This window comes from Nicotiana attenuata, unplaced genomic scaffold (genome assembly GCF_001879085.1).
Source record: "Nicotiana attenuata strain UT unplaced genomic scaffold, NIATTr2, whole genome shotgun sequence".
In the NCBI taxonomy this organism is placed as follows: Eukaryota; Viridiplantae; Streptophyta; class Magnoliopsida; order Solanales; family Solanaceae; genus Nicotiana; species Nicotiana attenuata.
The window spans coordinates 571,653-589,114 of record NW_017670495.1 but is presented as its reverse complement, the minus strand read 5'-3'; the positions used below and the strand labels follow the sequence as shown (position 1 = coordinate 589,114).

The 17,462-nt window shown below is 40.0% G+C and overlaps 1 protein-coding gene across 1 annotated transcript; it reads left to right on the top strand.

Annotated features, from left to right (window-relative positions):
- Window positions 1–14,535: 14,535 nt before the first annotated feature.
- On the top strand, window positions 14,536–15,615 carry LOC109240220 (histone H3.3). Its single transcript, XM_019406853.1, has 2 exons — window positions 14,536–14,646; window positions 15,020–15,615. Exon 2 carries the CDS (start codon window positions 15,028–15,030, stop codon window positions 15,436–15,438), a length of 411 nt encoding a protein of 136 aa, XP_019262398.1. The 5' UTR covers window positions 14,536–14,646; window positions 15,020–15,027; the 3' UTR covers window positions 15,439–15,615.
- The last annotated feature ends 1,847 nt before the right edge of the window (window positions 15,616–17,462 follow it).

Sequence of the window (17,462 nt, the reverse complement as noted above, 5' to 3'; positions counted from 1 at the left end):
AAGAATAACTGGCAAAGTTGAACTAGGGCCTAAGAATTTATACCTGAGGTGTGGAGGCAACGGCTTCAACTCCAACACTAGAGGTTCCTCGATTGAGGGCTTTGTTGGTGGAGTCTTCCTATTCTCAATATCCAAGGATAGCTTCCGAGGCTCATACGAGTAAGAGCCCATTCCATGTAAAGCATTGACACACTCCACACGGCCTTCATCCTCATTTACATCAAGATTCAACAAAACCGCCTCTAGAGGGTCCTCCACATTGATCATTGCACTAGTATAATCAATTATCACTGCCGTGACAAGATCCACAAATGAGCACACTTCAGTACAGTTGGGCTGCTTCATTGACTTACACACATGAAAGACCACTTTTTCATCACCCACTCGGAAAGTGAGTTCACCTGCTTCCACATCAACTAAGCCCTTCCCTGTAGCAAGGAAAGGTCTTCCCAAAATTATAGGTACCTCAAAATCAACCTCACAATCGAGAATCACAAAATCAGCTGGCAAGATGAATTTGTCCGCTCGGACGAGAACATCATCTATTATACCCAAAGGCCTCTTCATCGATCTATCTTCTATTTGCAACCTTATGGAAGTTGGTCTCGGCTGTCCAATACCCAAAGTCTTGAAAACTGAGTAGGGCATCAAGTTGATACTCACCCCCAAATCACATAGAGCTTTAGCAAAGTCTGCACTTCCAATAGTGCAAGGAATGGTGAAAGCACCGAGATCTTACAACTTCGGAGCCATTGAATGCACTATAGCACTAACTTGGTGGGTCATCTTGATAGTTTCACAGTCCATGGATCTTTTCTTCATCACCAAATCTTTCATGAATTTAGCGTAGCCAGGCATTTGCTCCAAAGCCTCCACCAAAGGCACATTAATGGATAAGTTCTTCATCATGTCAATGAATTTTTTAAACTGGTTCTCATTTTTCTGCTTTGCGAGCCTTTGAGGATAGGGTGGAGGTGGCCTTGTCAAAGGAGCCTTGGCTTTAGGCATAACCGCTTTCGGCATGTCTATTACGTGTTCCCTAGATGGGTTCACGTCATTCTAAGTTTCCACCTCGGTATCTTTGATATCAATCCTCACTTCTTTATTCACGTTCTCATCAATCACATTCTCAACCACCAAAAGGATCTTATCCTCTTGCAACTATACTTCATCACTTAAAATTTCTTTTTGTTTGGAGGCATTCACATCACTGCCTCGTCCACTTCTTGTAATTACTGCCATTGCTGGCCCGGTATGGTTCCCACCCTTCAGGTTGACTACCGTATCACTAGGTAGAGCCCCCTTAGGGCAATTATTCAAGGACTATGAGATTTGGCCTAGCTGAACCTCCAAAGTTTCTGATTGAAGTATTGTGGGATGCTAACTGAGCATCTGAGTCAGCATTTTTTTTCATCATCTGTTCAAACATCATTTCAATTCTCCCCATGTCATTGTTGGATGAACTAGGCCCTTGGGATGGAAATGGGGGTGGATTGCTCGGTTGCTGATACATTGGGGGCCTTTAAAAGCCTTGCCCCCGATTTCCCTGATTATTATTGTTCCAACCACCCTGATTGTTGTTTCCACCCCAGTTGCTGTTGTTGTTACCCCAGTTTCCTTGATTGTTCTGATTGTTGTTCTAGTTACCCCAATTAGGATTTTGATTGTTGTTGCCCCAATTATTGTTGCCTTGTTGTTGATTACCCCAATTATTCTTCCCTTGTTGTTGATTACCCCAATTGCCTTGGGATCTCCATTGTTGTTGTTGGTTGGAAGAATTGCCCCTTTGGCCTTGATAATTGTTCACGTATTGCACTTCTTCATTCTGCTTTTCATACCTATCATCTTGGAACCCACTACTATCTTGGTTGTATTGATCAGAATTCCCTTGGTTCTGTTGCCCTCTTTGTCTTCTTTTGTTCACTAACATGTTGACACCCTCCATAGCATTCACTTGTCGTGGAGCTTGAACCTGTTGTAACTGGGCCTTTGCTAGCTGGTTCATAGTTGTTGTCAATTCTGTTATTGCCTGCCCATGATCATGGAGCTCTTTGTGCAAATGAATGACCGTGGGCTCACCCCGTGGCACATTTGCTCTACTTTGCCAAGCGGAAGAAGTGTCCCCCATATCATCCAAAATCTCACAAGCTTGATCATACGGCGTGTTCATGAAGTTGCCCCCGGCTAATTGGTTCACTATGCACTGGTTTGTTGTGTTAATGCCTCGGTAGAATGTCTGTTGTATCATTGCCTCAGTCATATCATTGTTAGGGCATTCCTTAACCATGGTCCGGTATCGCTCCCAAATTTCATGTAGTGGTTCGTTGGGCTCTTCTTTGAAAGTAAGATTTCATCCCTCAAAGTTGCCATGTGCCCCGGTGAGAAAAACTTCGCGATAAATTTATCCGCCAACTCATCCCAGGTATGGATGGAATGGTTGGGGAGTCTCTCAAGCCAGTCTAGTGCCTTCCCCCGAAGAGAGAAAGGGAATAGTCTCAACCGCAAGGCATCCTCGGACACGTTGGTTTGCTTGCTCCCCCAACATGTATCAACAAAGCCCTTGAGGTGCTTGTAAGCATTTTGATCGGGAGTACCCGTGAAATATCCTCGTTACTCCAGCAAGGTCAGCATCACATTGGTAATTTAGAAATTGCCCGCCCGGATCCGGGGCAGGACAATTGCACTGGCATATCCTTGATTGGGAAGCACCCGAGGGGCCACTCTTGGAGGTGGTAGGGGAGGGTCTGGAATATTATCATTGGCATTAGCATTGGCCTGGCAGCCTCTCCGTTGTCCTTGAGGTAAAGAGGCACCTCATCCTCACCGATGTCATCAACCTCCCCCCCCCCCCCCCCAAGGATCACATTTCCAAGAGGGTCATTGTTGTTGTTTGCCGCCATTTTGTACCTGGATTGGCGTCACAAAAACAATTAGTATCACAGAAGGAAAGAAAAGCAATACACACAACTATTTAGATAGATAGCCAAAACCGTTAGCATCCCCGGCAACGGCTCCAAAAAGTGATCGGAGCCAACCCTGCACCACTATAGAGCGGCGAGAGCAGTCGATGCAGCTTTTACCTGAATAGGTCGGGATCAAATTCACAAGGAGCTAGATTTGGGAATTGGATTCCTATCTAAACTAGCAATGTGTAATACTCTTAATTACGCTTCCAATCATAGTTATTATTTTTATTACTTCTATTTTTTATACTATAAGATGCTAAATTTAACTAAGAATACTTGCTAAAGGGTTTTCTAATAGGTAACGAGGCACTAGGGAAGTGACTTCCCCCTAGGTGAATACTTGACGGGTTCCTAAGTCTAAGGCAAAGATGTTATGTTTGGGATCGCGATATAGTCATTTGCACGACACTACTCACTCGATACCTCTCGGTAGCTTGAGTGACTTTGCCCGAATAGACTTTCTCAAGACCAATTGGGTGTCGAAATTAAGCAAGCATTGCAGGCTCAAGTCGGGTGTTACTATCTCTAGATTTAACCCTTTAATTGGGGCTATCAATCTCTTGAGTACGCCCCAATTTCTTGTTGGACTGATTTTCTAACTTCAGCTCTCTTTCTCAAGAAGAGCCCAAGTCACATAGGCACAAATTAGTATTTGCGACCACTAATCCAACATACAAAACACAAATCAGTCCAAATATCAACCACCCATAAACATCTAAGCATTAAAACACAAGACCCATCAAATACCCACACTAGGGTTGAGCCACAACCCTAGCTAATGGGTCTAGCTACTCATAATAATGGAAGAAAACGAGAAATTAGATGAAGAATAACCCATAATATTTAATTACAAACTAAGATAATGAAGATTCAGCGTAAATGTAGCTACAAATTACTCAAAATGGAACACAAGAGTCGTTCACGTGCTCTCCTTAAAGTCAGATTACAAAAGATACCCTAAAATGTGAAAAGAAAGTATTTATATTGGGCCGAATTTTCTGGACAAAAATACCCCTGACGAGGTATTGCGGTCCGCACAAAATGTACCACGGACCGCACTGAGGCTTTTTGGCTTGATTCTGCATTCTCTGAATCTGGCCACTGCGGTCCGCATAAAATACAGCGCGGCCGCGGTGGCTTCAATGCGGTACGCACAAAATGACTTGCGGACCGTGCTGGCTTCAATCTCCATTTTCCGTAACTCTCTGAATCTCATCTCCGCGGATTGCATAAAATGGTTTGTGGCCGCAGTGCTTGAGTTACCAAAAACTGCACCTCTTTGAATCTCATCACTACGGACTGCACTAAATGGATTGCGGCCGCATTGGATCTATTTCAAATGTCCTTGGACTTGTTCTTGGTACTTGTGCATGTTTCAATCCTTTTTGAGCTGGTTTTGACTAATTGTCACCTTTTTTTGACCAAACCCTGCAAACAAGTACAACATGTAAGCCTTTGGGACTATTTTATATACATTTTTAATCAAAACTCAAGTGAAAAGGAGTATAAAATGAACTAGAATCCCTAGTTATCACTAACCAAACCCCTAAGCCTAACCTTATTTCCCCTTTGCCCACCGCCTCTGTATCCTCTCATCTCCCTTCCCCCTCCCTCTCCGAAGAACCCTAAAGCCCCCCCTCCCCCCCCCCCAAATTCTTCTCCCAATCCCGCCAAACATAGGATTTGATCTTCATTTCTTACCATACTCGACCCCTTTTTGGTACTGGCTATTCTCCTATGGTGCTTGCCTAAACATGGAAAGCAGACCTCTACAAAATCGAACCAAATCGGTTGAAATCTATGATTTTTGAATGTTATTCCGTCTATATTCGTCCTATGCTACTGTGAGTCTGATTTTGTTTATATTTTGTTGATATTTACTTTCCCTAAAATTAGGGTTTACAGATCTCTTCAAAATTGGTTCAAATCTCTGATTTTGAGTGTTATTTTGTCTATATTCGTCCTATTTTACTGCGAATCCGATTTTGTGTATATACTGTTTATATTTAATTTCCCTAAGAAACTAGGGTTTACAGATCTCTTAAATTGATTTTTTAGACCTGTTTGTATATTATTTTCCTTGTTTGTTGCTTAAATCACCATGTTACCATTTGATTCTTACTATTATATAAACCCCTCCCCCATTCCCTTCTGGACAGGACTTCAATCGTTAATTTTTCACTGGAAGAAAAATAGGGCTTTACTCTATGTTCATCTGTTCTCTTATTCTATTTTTGGCTCTTGGCCGGCTGAAAGCCAAGGCCACTGAATTTCCTACTTTCCGACCTTCTTTGGGTGTGAGCACTGCCCTGGGTTCTTTGAAACCCTTGGGAACTTGACGCATCTGGGATTCTGGGTCATATTGTTGTTCTTTTTCTTGTTTGTTGAGCAATAAATGGTTAGTTCTCAACCTTCGCAATGTTTATTCCATTATGTGCTAATTAGCATACCTATGTTCTCTGAAATTGCATGACTTGCTATAATTCCTTAACTTTCTTCATGTGTAATTCTGCCTATAGCATGAACTTCTCCAACTTTGTTTCACACCTAAACTGTTGGTCCTAAAAATGTGTTTGTACTTAACTTAGGTAATTTGGACAGTTTGAAGCATGTTTGGCTTAATGTATTGATAATAGAGGTCCAAATGCCTCCTGGGCCATAGGCATGGGACGGGCAGTTCACGCATAGGGCACTGTTTAGAGTCAACTAGTGCGCTTAGGTAAAAACTTAAAGATAGTAATCGGGTAGCAAGAGATGATAGTCTGTGCCCACTGAATAATACGAGTAACACCCCATCTCGAGGGAGTTACGAAGTATTATTTATGTTGTAGGGGGTGACTGATAACTATGGATTTTAACTTAATATGTGCTCTCTTTTGCTTAGGTTTTGGGTCAAAAATGTGTAAAGGTATTCTCGAAAACTGACTTAATGTGCTTTCTTGCAGGGTTTGGTCAAAATGAGGCAAAGATGCCATAATCAACTCATGAAGGAGTCAAAATTGCACAAATCCAATGCAGGACTGGAGTGCTGACATCTGTAGAAAAAAACGGCCGCGTAAGGACCATCACTGAGGCGGCCACAAATATGCGGTCCGCAGAAGTGAGATTCAGATAGGCTATTTTGGGTGCAACAGTGACCGCTGACCGCGATGGAAAAGCGCGGCCGCGGAATATCTGGCGCGGTCGCGATGATATTTTCGCTGAGGGCATACTCCTAGGTTCAGAGACCCTGCAAGTTAAGCTTTGCCTGAAGAACGCGGTTCGAGTCCAAATTACGCGGCCGCAGATTAAGCTAACGCGGACGCGATGGGTTTTAAGCTGTCCGCGAAATAAGTTCCAGTCCATATTCAAATACGGAGAAATGCAGACCGCAGTCATTATTACGCGACCGCGGCAGCTCAAGCACGGACGCGGTCAGAATTACGCCTTCACGAAACCTTCTCAGGGGCATTTTTGTCCAGGAATTTCAGCCTAGTATAAATAGATCTTTTTCATATTTTTAGGGTATGTAATATTTTGCTGAGCACGTGAAAGGCTGGTTTTTACCTTTTTGAGTAATCTTAGAGTAGATTTGTCTTCAATCTTTAGATTTTCATCTTGTATTTGAATATTATGGCTTATATTTCATCTCCATCTTTGATTTCTACTGTTATTATGAGTAGCTAAACCCCATAGTTAGGGTTGTGACCCAACCCTAGTGTGGGTATTTAACGGGTCATGAATTTTAGGGCTTAGTTGTTTATGGGTTAGTGATATTTAGCTTAATTCATGCTTTAATTATAGAATTGGTGGTTGCAAACACTGATTCGTGCCTTGATAACTTAGACTCTTCTTGAGAATTAGGGACTACGTCTAGGAAAATTAGGCTAACAAGAAATTGGGGTGCATTCAAGAGATTGATAACCCCAATTAAAGGGTTAAACCTAGAGATAGTAATACCCGACTTGCGCTAATATCATTTGTTATGCATGAACATCCATTTGGACTTGAGAAGGTCAAATCGGGTAAAGTCACTCAAACTACCGAGAGGTATAGAGTGAGCACTTATGTGTACTGGTTATATCACGACCCCAATCATAACAAGTTTGCCCTGAATTCTCGATACCCGTTAGATATCCACCTACGCGGAAGTCACTGCCCTAGTCCCTTTTAATCCTTGAAAACAACCAACAAAAAATAGTGTACTTAGCTTATTCTAGCATATTATAGTATAACATTAGAAGTATAATCAATCATGACCATGTTTGGAGGTGAAATTTGGAACAACACACACATCTAGATTAGTTAGATACCTAACTCCAGATAAATTAACTCCCTGTGGAAATCGATCCCGACCTTTGTTGGGTAAAACTGCATCGACCATCCTTGCCACTCGATAGTGGTACAGGCTTGGAACTTTTTGGCGTCGTTGCCGGGGAGTTAGACGATTTTAGCTATCTATATAACTATTTGTGTGTCTTGTTTTTCTTTCCTTCCGATTTCTAATTTGTTTGTGAATTGCTCTTAGGTACAATATGGCTCTTAACAATGATGCTCCCGAAAATTTGCCTTTGGGGGAGGAGGTAGATGATGGTAATGTGGATGAGATTCAACCCGAACCACAAGCACAAAGGAGAGGCCGACCGCCTCATAACAATATTCTAAACCCTCCCCCACCTCGAGCAAGGGCAGCACACCGGACGTTGCCCAACGAAGGATATGCAAGTGCAATCTTCCAAATAACCAACGTTATGCTTACACTCTTGGAACAGAGGGGTTTCTTCACCGGAGCTCCACACCAAAATGCCTATAAGCATCTCAAGGGTTTTGTTGATACATGCTGGGGGAGCAAGCAAACGAACATTTTTGAGGACGCATTGAGATTAAGGCTTTTCCCATTCTCTTTAAGGGGGAAAGCTTTGGATTGGCTTGAGAGGTTGCCCAACCATTCCATCATTACTTGGGATGAGTTGGCCGAGAAATTCATAGCAAAGTTCTTCTCGCCGGGGCATATGGCGACGCTGAGAGATGAGATCATTGCCTTTAAACAAGAGCCAAATGAACCGCTTCATGAGATTTGGGAAAGGTATCGGACGATGGTTAAAGAATGTCCGAACAATGACATGACCGAAGCCATGATCCAACAAACATTCTACTGTGGCATCAACACTACCAACCAGTGTGTAGTTAACTAGCTAGCAGGGGGAAACTTTATGAACACACCTTATGTCGAGGCGTGTGATATACTTGATGAGATGGCGAATACTTCCTTGGCGTGTCAAAGTCGAGCTAATGTGCCACAAGGTGATCCCAATGTCATTCACCTACACAAAGAGCTCCATGACCGCGGCCAAGCAATAGCAGAGTTAACTACAATAATGAACCAGTTGGACAAAGATCAATTGCAACAAGTTCAAGCGCCAAGACAAGTGAATGCCATGGAAGGGGTAAATATGATGATCAACAAGAGGCGACAAAGAGGTCAACAAAGTCAAGGAAATCCGGATCAATTTGAGCAAGACGGTAGTGGTTACAACCAGGATGATGTGTATGATGATCAAAGTGAAAAAGTTCAGTATGTGAACAACTACCAAGGACAACGGGGCAATGCTCCGAATCAACAATAATAGTGGAGATCCCAGGGAAATTGGGAGAATCAAAACCAACAAGGAAATTGGAACAGTGGGAACAACAACAACCAAAGCAACTGGGGTAACAACAATCAGAATTGGGGCAACCAGGGTAACCAGGGCAACTGGGGTGGCAATAACAATAGCAATAGCCAGGACATCTTTGCTCCATGTCTCAATCACCTACCCTTGTAACTAACTTGGTAATTTTGTATATCTGTTTGCTTTTGTGTTCCACTATACACTAAGGTGTATTCTATGTATCCCCAATCCCTCTCCCCCTGTGTGGAACCTGCTTGCCAAGTGTTTCTGAATATGGTTGTTCTATAATTTGTGTTTTGATTTCAAAGTGTTTTCATACTTTTCTCAAGCTGTTTTACTACCAAACTAGTACCGGTTTTCAGAAAATCTTTTCACTACTAAGATTCCTCTCTATACTGTTTACCAAAACCTTTTCAAATCATGTCAAGCACTCTCACTTATTCTTATGTTATTAAGTCCTGCCCCTCTGGTATGTGTACTGCTTAGAGGTCCTTGAGATCTCTCTGAACTCTGGTATATCAGGGCTGGCTCTTCCACACTGCACATAATCAGTCCTTATTTGAGAAAGTTTGGGTGGGAGCACTGCCCGGTATCCTTGAGGTCCTTAGGGAACTCTGATACACCTGGACAAAATTGGCTATGAAATCCTTGGCATTTGAGACTACTGAAGGTCTGGAACACCAGGATTTGCTTTGGGCCTACTTCGGGCTCCCTATAGCTGAATTTATGTTTTATTTATGTAATTTATTCCATCATTGGGCTGTAATAATTAATTGTAAACAGATATTGGGTTGACTAGTGAAATGGGAGTGTAACTGTATGTTACTGTGGGTAAAATGGGGTAGAAAACATGCTATAGGCTTTATGTTCTGCAAATCTGTATTAGAATCCATGTTCTAGAACGGTTTGTTCATTTGCATTTAAACCATGATGATCTTGTGCATTAGACAACCTGATTTTAGGACCTTCACGTTTATGGCTTCAGCATACTATATACCATTATTCCATGCTTTAATTTGCACGAGTCTTGTCACTTAGAGATCCTGCTCCTAGGCTAACAACCCTGTCTTAATAAAGCTGGCATTTCTGTATGCATTAGATACCATGTCTTTTAGGAACCCTATTTGCATTTCGTTTGACATGTCTATTTCGATTGAAATAAGTAACTGGCTATGAAAAGGTCTAAACAGCCTCCTCACATAGGCATCATGTCTCTAAATACAAGTTGATATAAAATACCTGTTATAACCTGTATCGCCTAGATCAGCATGCTCATAGGTTAAACGATTTCAACTATTCACACAGTTCCTGTAATTGTAATTGCATACAGCCCCACATCTATGCAAGCCTTAGGTAATCAGTCTATATATAAACTGGAAAGTGCGTTTGATTATTTTAAACTTCTTAAGCTTAACAGGCTATAAAACTAGTAGGCAAATTGGTTAGGATTCCGCCACTTTGTTTATGCATATCCTGAATCTGTAACATTCATCTAGATGCCATATTCTTAGGATTTCTGAACTTCTTCACAATCTGTGTTTTAGACGTGCTGTTTGTTTGCCTATATACATGCGCAGGTAAATATGAGCCTTCTAACTATTTGTCCCTATTTGCTTGTCCTACATGTTATTTGCTTGTCACCTAGATTTTCACCTTTCAAAAACCTTAGGTTGTCTAGAATTGTCCAGATTTAGAGGTCCTAAATTCCTCCGGGACCATAAGGAAGGGACGGGTAGCAGCACGCTTAGAGGTCGTTAATTAAACTCCCTTATAACCACTAAGGGGAGGGTAATGGGTAGTAAAAGGATATGATGACCTGTGCGCTAATGTCACGTGTAGCCCCTCTCATTGAGGAGTGATTACCGGGCATTGCATGGGTATGATCCTGTAGGGCAACCAACTTAGGACTTCCCTTTCTCAATTCCTTTATGTATTTGAATTATCTAAAATTCTTTTTTTCCTTTTACATATACATGTATAAGCTGTCCAAACCTCTTTTACCTTCATTATCTGAACTTTCTTGATCATATATGCATTTAGATGGGGAAAGTTACTTTATTTGCAAATACTTGCTTACTTGTTAATTGACTAATTCACATAGTTTAAGTTCATCCGGGACCCACCATTATGAACCGCGAGGGGTGCCTAAAACCTTCCCCTCAAGGTTATTTTGAGCCCTTACCCTAATCTCTGGTAATGCAAACTAGTTACATGAGTAAATTACTCTAGGTGCCCTAACGCACCATAATCCGTTAGGTGGCGACTCTTCAAATACCCAATTCCCAAAAGGAAATGAGTTGTTCCCCCATGAATGTCGAAACCCGGACTTCCCTGCGAAGGGAAAAAAGGGGGCGCGACAGATCTTGTGACCGAGGTGATTTTTGAAGACACCGGTGCTGTGATAAATGTGGAGGACCCTTTGGAAGCTGTGTTGTTGAACCATGATGTGGCGGAGGATAAAGTCTTGGTGGAATATGTCAATGCTTTGCAAGGAATGTGTTCTTACACATATGAGCCCCGGAAAACTTTCCTTGGATCTTGAGAACCGAAAGACTCCACCAACAAAGCCCTCAATCGAGGAGCCTCCCGTATTGGAGTTGAAGCCTTTGCCTTCACACCTCAGGTATGAATTCTTGGGCCCTTGTTCAACTTTACCTGTTATTCTTTCTTCGTGCTTAACTAACGTGCAGGTAGATGCCACCCTTGCGGTGCTCCAAAGAAGGAAGAAGGCAATTGAATGGATTCTAGCTGATATTCGGAGGATAAGTCCCGCCTTTTGCATGCACAAAATTATACTTGAGAATGATGCCAAACCCTCCGTGGAACATCAAAGGAGGTTGAATGAGGCCATGCAAGAGGTCGTCAAGAAGGAAATTATCAAGTGGCTAGATGCAGGGGTTGTGTACCCCATTTCGAATAGTTCATGAACTTCGCCGGTACAATGTGTGCAGAAGAAAGGGGGTATGACTGTGGTCACAAATGAGCAAAATAAGTTGATCCCCACTAGGACTGTCACCGGATGGAGGGTATGCATGGATTACCGAAAGTTGAACAAAGTGACCCGCAAAGATCATTTTCCATTGCCCTTTCTTGAGCAAATGTTGGATAGACTTGCCGGCGTGTCTACTATTGCTTTTTGGATGGGTACTCAGGTTACAACCAGATTTTGATTGCACCGGGGACCAAGAGAAAACTACCTTCACATGTCCGTATGGAACCTTTGCATTCTCACAGATGCCATTTGGGTCGTGTAATGCACCGGCCACCTTTCAGCGGTGTATGATGGATATATTTACGGATTTGGTGGAGGACTTCCTTGAAGTGTTCATGGATGATTTTAGTATTGTGGGTGATTCATTTGAAGAATGTTTGGGTAATCTTGACAAAGTGTTGGCCCGATGTGAAGAGACCAACTTAGTGCTTAATACGGAGAAGTGCCACTTTATGGTTGAGGAGGGCATTGTCCTCAGCCATAAGATCTCAAAGAACGGTATTAAAGTGGACAAAGAAAAGATTGAAGTGATTTCAAAACTCCCTCCTCCTACTTCTGTCAATGGAGTTAGGAGCTTTCTTGGGCATGCGGGGTTTTACCGGAGGTTCATCAAAGACTTCTCAAAAGTGGTGACTCCCTTGTGCAAGTTGTTGGAAAAAGATGCAAAGTTTGTGTTTAATGATGATTGCATGAAAGCTTTTGAGCTTCTCAAGTATAGATTGACTACCACTCTCATCATCACCACACCCAATTGGAGCTTACCATTTGAGTTTATGTGCAATGCTAGTGACGTTGTGGTAGGAGCGGTTTTGGGACAAATGATCAACAAGATATTTCATCCGATCTATTATGCAAGCAAAACGATGAATGATGCTCAAGTCAATTATAATGTGACTGAGAAAGAGTTACTCGCCATTATCTTTGCCATCGAAAAGTTCAGGCCATATCTCATGGGTACTAAAGTGATTGTGCACACTGATCACACAACACTCCATTACTTGATGACGAAAAAGGACTCTAAAGCTAGGTTGATGAGATGTGTTCTATTGCTTCAAGAGTTTGACCTTGAATTATTGATCAAAAAGGGTGTGAAAAGCAAGTGGCGGACCACTTGTTCCGCTTGGAAGAGGAGGGGAGGCCCCATGATGGCCTCGAAATTAATGATTCGTTTTCGGATGAATTGGGGTGCATTCAAGAGATTGATAGCTCCAATTAAAGGTTAAACCTAGAGATAGTAATACCCGACTTGAGCCAATATCATTTGTTATGCATGAACACCCATTTGGACTTGAGAAAGTCAAATCGGGTAAAGTCACTCAAACTACCGAGAGGTGTAGAGTGAGCACTTACGTGTGATGGTTATATCACGACGAATCATAACAAGTTTGCCCTGAATTCTCGATACCTGTTAGATATCCACCTAGGCGGAAGTCACTGCTCTAGTCCCTTTTAATCCTTGAAAACAACCAACAAAAAATAGTGTACTTAGCTTATTCTATTCTATTATAGTATAACATTAGAAGTATAATCAATCATGACCATGTCTGGAGGTGCAATTTGGAACAACACGCACATCTAGATTGGCTAGATACCTAACTCCAAATCAATTAACTCCCAGTGGAAATCGATCCCGACCTTTGTTGGGTAAAACTGCATCGACCATCCTTGCCACTCGATAGTGATACAGGCTTGGAACCGATCAGTGATCCTTTAGGCTAAAAAAACTTAGGACCCCCCCCCCCCATCTTGTCTTTGTGTTTATTATAAGTTTTTCCTAATAATGATTTTACCCTAAACTTTACGTTGCTTTCTTTGTCTTTATTTTTCTGACTAATTCATATAATTCGAGTTCGGCCGGGACCCACAATTGTGGACCTCGAGGAGTGCCTAACACCTCTCTTCGAGGTAATTTGAGCCCTTACCCGATCTTTGGTGACACAAATTGGTTAAACCAGTGTTATTTGCAAATAGGTGCCCTAACGCACCTCAAACCTAGCTATGAAATATATTTTGCGAAATTTCAGTTCAAAGAACTTAAACTCTTTACAAATAGTATATACAAGATCATATAAATAAAGATTTTAATTAATATTATTGTGAACATAATATTCAATTATCATTTTATTTAAATCTTAAATTTGTTTCTATTTAATGAAGATACATTACACATATTTCAACGTACAAAAAACAAATATATTAATTATTCGTTTAAATTTAAATTTAATATCTTGATAATTAAATATATCAAATTCAAATATCTTAGGCCCGTTTGGCCATACATTTTGGCACCGTTTTTTCAAATTTTTTTTTGAAAACATTGTTTGTCCATAGATTAATGATCTATTTTTGAAAATTTTTTAAATTTATTTTTCAAGTTCCCAAAATCTAGTTTAGGGTAAATTTTGGGTGAAACTTGTTCTCCCACTCACAAAACTTCAAATTTTTTTCAAATAAAATGCATGTCCAAATATAATTTCAACTTCCAAAAATTATTTTTCAAAACTACTTCAAAAATTATTTTTTCAAGTTTCAACTAAATCTATGTCCAAACGCTAACTTAATTTTATTTTAATAAAGAAATAAATGAAACTTGCAGATAGAGAGCCACTTTTTTTTGAGTATGTTCGGGTCGGATTTTTTTGGGGTCCGGTCCGGATGTGTGTTTGTAATGCAGTGTTATGAGGAAAATTACCGAATTAACGAAGCTTCAATCCACGAGACATAATATTAACCAATCAAGAAGCGAGTACAGATCGTCATGGATCGTGTCAGAGAAAAACTCCAGATCGTGACCGCTCATTTAATCCCCAGAAAACACAACAAAAGCAACTATCCACCGTCGATACTCTACTTTCATAAAAAAACACAGTAAAAGAAGTCCTAACCAACTCCGGCTTTTACACGTTCTATAAATAGCATCACACAAGTCTTCCGCATCATTCATCTTATCAAAATATAAAAATTCCTCTTCTACTTTTGCCGTTCCTCTCTAATTTCAAGCTTTCCTCATCCGCCTTCAAACTCGAGCAATCTTAAGGTTAGATTTCTTCTTCTTTTCTTTGTTCTTCAATTCTGTTCTGGTTTTATGGATTTCAATTGTTGTTTCTTCGTTTCGATTGTGAAAAATCGGATGTTTTGAAGATTGAATTGTTTGTTTCCTTAGGGTTTTGGTTTGGAAAATTTTAGGGTTAGCTCAGCTTCATTGAATTTCCTCCTTTTTTCTTCTAGAATCTGAAAATTATATGAAATTTTGACCGTCGTTTGTGTGTGATTATTGTGTATCTCGATTTAAACATACACCCTAGGAACCCTAGAGTTTGGATTGATGTATATAGATGATATTGTTAAGGTTCAATTTCCCATACTTTGATCCACGAAAAACTTAAATTGATTTTGATTACTGTTTATAGGAAATCAGATGGCTCGTACGAAGCAAACTGCCCGTAAATCTACTGGAGGTAAGGCTCCAAGGAAGCAGCTTGCCACCAAAGCTGCCCGTAAATCTGCCCCAACAACAGGAGGAGTTAAGAAGCCTCACAGATACAGACCTGGTACTGTTGCTCTTCGTGAAATTCGCAAGTACCAGAAGAGTACTGAGCTGTTGATCAGGAAATTGCCATTCCAAAGGCTTGTTCGTGAAATTGCACAGGACTTCAAGACCGACTTGCGTTTCCAGAGCCACGCTGTGTTGGCTTTGCAAGAAGCAGCTGAGGCATACCTTGTTGGATTGTTTGAGGACACAAATCTGTGCGCCATTCACGCCAAGCGTGTGACTATCATGCCCAAGGATATCCAGTTGGCCAGAAGGATTAGGGGAGAAAGAGCTTAGAATGATCTGTTCTGCTTTTGTGGTGCTTAGATTGTTGAAGTGTTTTTTTAACGTTTTGTGCTTTTCTTCTTCTTCATAATAGGTAGTTTTACTAGATATGAATGACTGTGGCATACTGGAAATTTGATACTCTCTATTATATAGGCGAATTTAATTGGTATTTCTCTTTTCAATTCTCATCTTGAGCATGTTATTATTGTTGCTTTTACAACAACAACTGAAGAAAATTTTGGTTGGGTATACATCAATATTGGCGGCGTGTTGATGCTCTAGGTTTTGCTGTTTTGACACTAACAAAATCCATTTAAAAAAGAGCCAACTTTAGGACACAAATCTGCTCAAACAAACATCATGTTTAAACGTGAACCTTCTTTTGCCAACTTCATATCAAATTTAATCCTTGGTGACTCTATTAAATAGCCAAAAACTTTTATGGCGAACAATTTTAAACTTCTAAAACAAAACATATTTAATTTTTTCTGGAGAAGTTTGCAAAATTAAATAACACAGGTAGCGCAGGCGGGTTTTTTGACCCCGCTTATCAGCTTTGATCCCCAATTAGACGACCAACAATTTCAATACATGAAGCCATGGAGGACATAGAACGCAAGAATAGATTGGATCTACAACGTTTCTCTCTTTTAGCTTTTCTTTTGTCCATTTGTTATGAAATACTCGAAAATCATTTAAAAGAGAGCAAAAAAATTATACCTGAGTTGTTACTTTTAATAAATTATTTTGGAAATATATTTCCTTGCTGCCATCTTATAAGAGTCAAATTTACCTATTACGATCCAAATTTTCATTTTTACCAAGATTAATGTTTAAGTGAATAATGACACCAAGCATTGCAAAATAGATTGGTTACCTTCACTGATTATTATCTTTTCAAGACGCTTTTATTTTATTGAAACATAAATCGAAAAGTAGAATTTTCTAAATAAGCCCATTATTTATATTACAGTACTTTTTGAATGTGTTCCTAATATTTTTGACTTTATTTGTTACTGTTATATTAGGCAAATCTTACTCTTTAGATGTTACAAACACGGTAGTGTTTAAGAAAAATGATAAGTTGCACTATACCATCTCAAATCGACATTAATAAATGAATGCATTTTTCAATTAAATATTGTTTGGAAATTTATCAAATAGTGGAAGTCACAAAATATTTGATTTGAATAAAAAAGAAAACTGAACTTGGAAACAAATCAACCAAATGAGGAGATTCAAATTCAAGAGTCATTCATGCAGTGTAAGTCAATAGTTAATGGATCCATAAATTATAAAGAGGACAAGAATTGAGAAGACAGAAAGTAGTGTGCTCAATTCATTCTAGATTAAGGTGATTGATTAAAAATAAAATAACAATAGAATTGAAAATTTGAAATGCCCTTAGTGGTTCATTCCAAGCTTATTTGAATATTATTTGGAACACCAAACTGTTGAATCTTTCTAATATTTGTTTGTTAATATCTTAATTAATTAGAACGCTTACTTTTTCAATATAACGGAAACATTTCTACTTACCTGATAATGGCTGTAAACACCAAGTATTAGACCTGAAAGTCTGTAAGCCGTACTTTAATATAAGCTAATATTTGTTCAACAAATAATATGGTGCCAGTGGTGTATGCATAAATTTTGTAAGTGTTATTAACGGGGGATTTGCATCTATACCCGCTTTTGGGTCACGTTTTAACTATACCTGCTTTGCAAAAAAATTACAAGCGTACCCATTTTTCGCGTAACTTCAGACATATGGGCCTGAAGTAGCAAAGACAATCACGCAAACTTCAGCATTCTAGTAGACGGGCCTGACATTGTTTGTAATTCCTGAACTTAAGCATTCTACTAGCTGAAGTTTTGTTCTCTATTTGCTGAACTTCAGCATGTTTTAGATGAAGTTTTGTCCTGGATTCAATAGTTTTGTCGTAAAGTTTTTTCAAAAACTTCAGCAGAAGATGTTGAAGTTATTTAGTTCATTTGTAAAAACTTCAGCACTAAATAAGCTGAAGTTTTGT

What these genes read in the sequence shown, in the direction of transcription:
- LOC109240220 (XM_019406853.1), top strand. Translation starts at nt 15,028, where the DNA reads ATGGCTCGTACGAAGCAAACTGCCCGTAAATCTACTGGAGGTAAGGCT.